This window comes from Phalaenopsis equestris, unplaced genomic scaffold, assembly GCF_001263595.1.
Source record: "Phalaenopsis equestris unplaced genomic scaffold, ASM126359v1 Scaffold189296, whole genome shotgun sequence".
In the NCBI taxonomy this organism is placed as follows: domain Eukaryota; kingdom Viridiplantae; phylum Streptophyta; class Magnoliopsida; order Asparagales; family Orchidaceae; genus Phalaenopsis; species Phalaenopsis equestris.
The window spans coordinates 1-781 of record NW_018209245.1 but is presented as its reverse complement, the minus strand read 5'-3'; the positions used below and the strand labels follow the sequence as shown (position 1 = coordinate 781).

The following is a 781-nucleotide window of genomic DNA, read 5'->3' as shown; positions in this document are numbered from 1 at the left end:
AAATTACGTTTTGCACTGATCGTTCTAATCATTTTCTCACGAGTCGGAAGACTCGAACGTGCATCTCCTGACCTTTTAATTGTGGTTCGCTCTTGCTCTTCTAGCCAAATCCGGGAGATGGATTTGGCTCCGTCTTCCTTCAATCTGAGAACTCTACTCGCTCTACCAGCCAGATGTCACTGATCACTCTAGAGCAACTCCTCCGCGAGGAGGAGGAGGTGGCGGGCAAGGGAGGGGCTTCGCGCTTCTCCGATAAGCCCCGAGAGATCGATTTATACAAGGAGGAAGGTCGAGAGATGATGATCGACGCGGCTAGCAATGGGGTTCTGCCGCTTCTGCATCAGCAGATGATTCTGACTGAAAGCAGCGGAGAGGATCTCGAGGTGAAGGCCCCGAAGAAAAGGGCAGAGACGTGGGCACAAGAAGAGACACGAGGCCTCATTAGTTTGAGGAGGGAGATGGATAGGCTGTTCAATACCTCCAAGTCTAATAAACATTTATGGGAGCAAATCTCCGCAAAGATGAGGCATAAAGGATATGATCGGTCGGCAACAATGTGCACGGATAAATGGCGGAATTTACTCAAGGAGTTTAAGAAGGCCAAGCATCAGTATCGGAGTGGTGGAACTGTAAAGTTGCCTTATTATAAGGAGCTCGACGAGTTGCTCAAGGATAGGAGCAAGAACGCAGCTTCCAAGAATCCCATGCCGTCCAAGGTTGATTCATGCTTTCGCTTTTCCGAAAAAGGTACGATTCATTGTTTTTTTGGTTCCCTCGAAAA

The 781-nt window shown here is 48.7% G+C and overlaps 1 protein-coding gene across 1 annotated transcript; it reads left to right on the top strand.

The window, feature by feature from the left end:
* Positions 1-57: 57 nt before the first annotated feature.
* LOC110034517 (trihelix transcription factor GT-1-like) lies at positions 58-747 on the top strand (the record flags this gene model as incomplete). Its single annotated transcript, XM_020738771.1, has 1 exon — positions 58-747. A coding segment is annotated over exon 1 (574 nt), but the record flags the coding sequence as incomplete, so codon positions are not given.
* Positions 748-781: the final 34 nt, after the last annotated feature.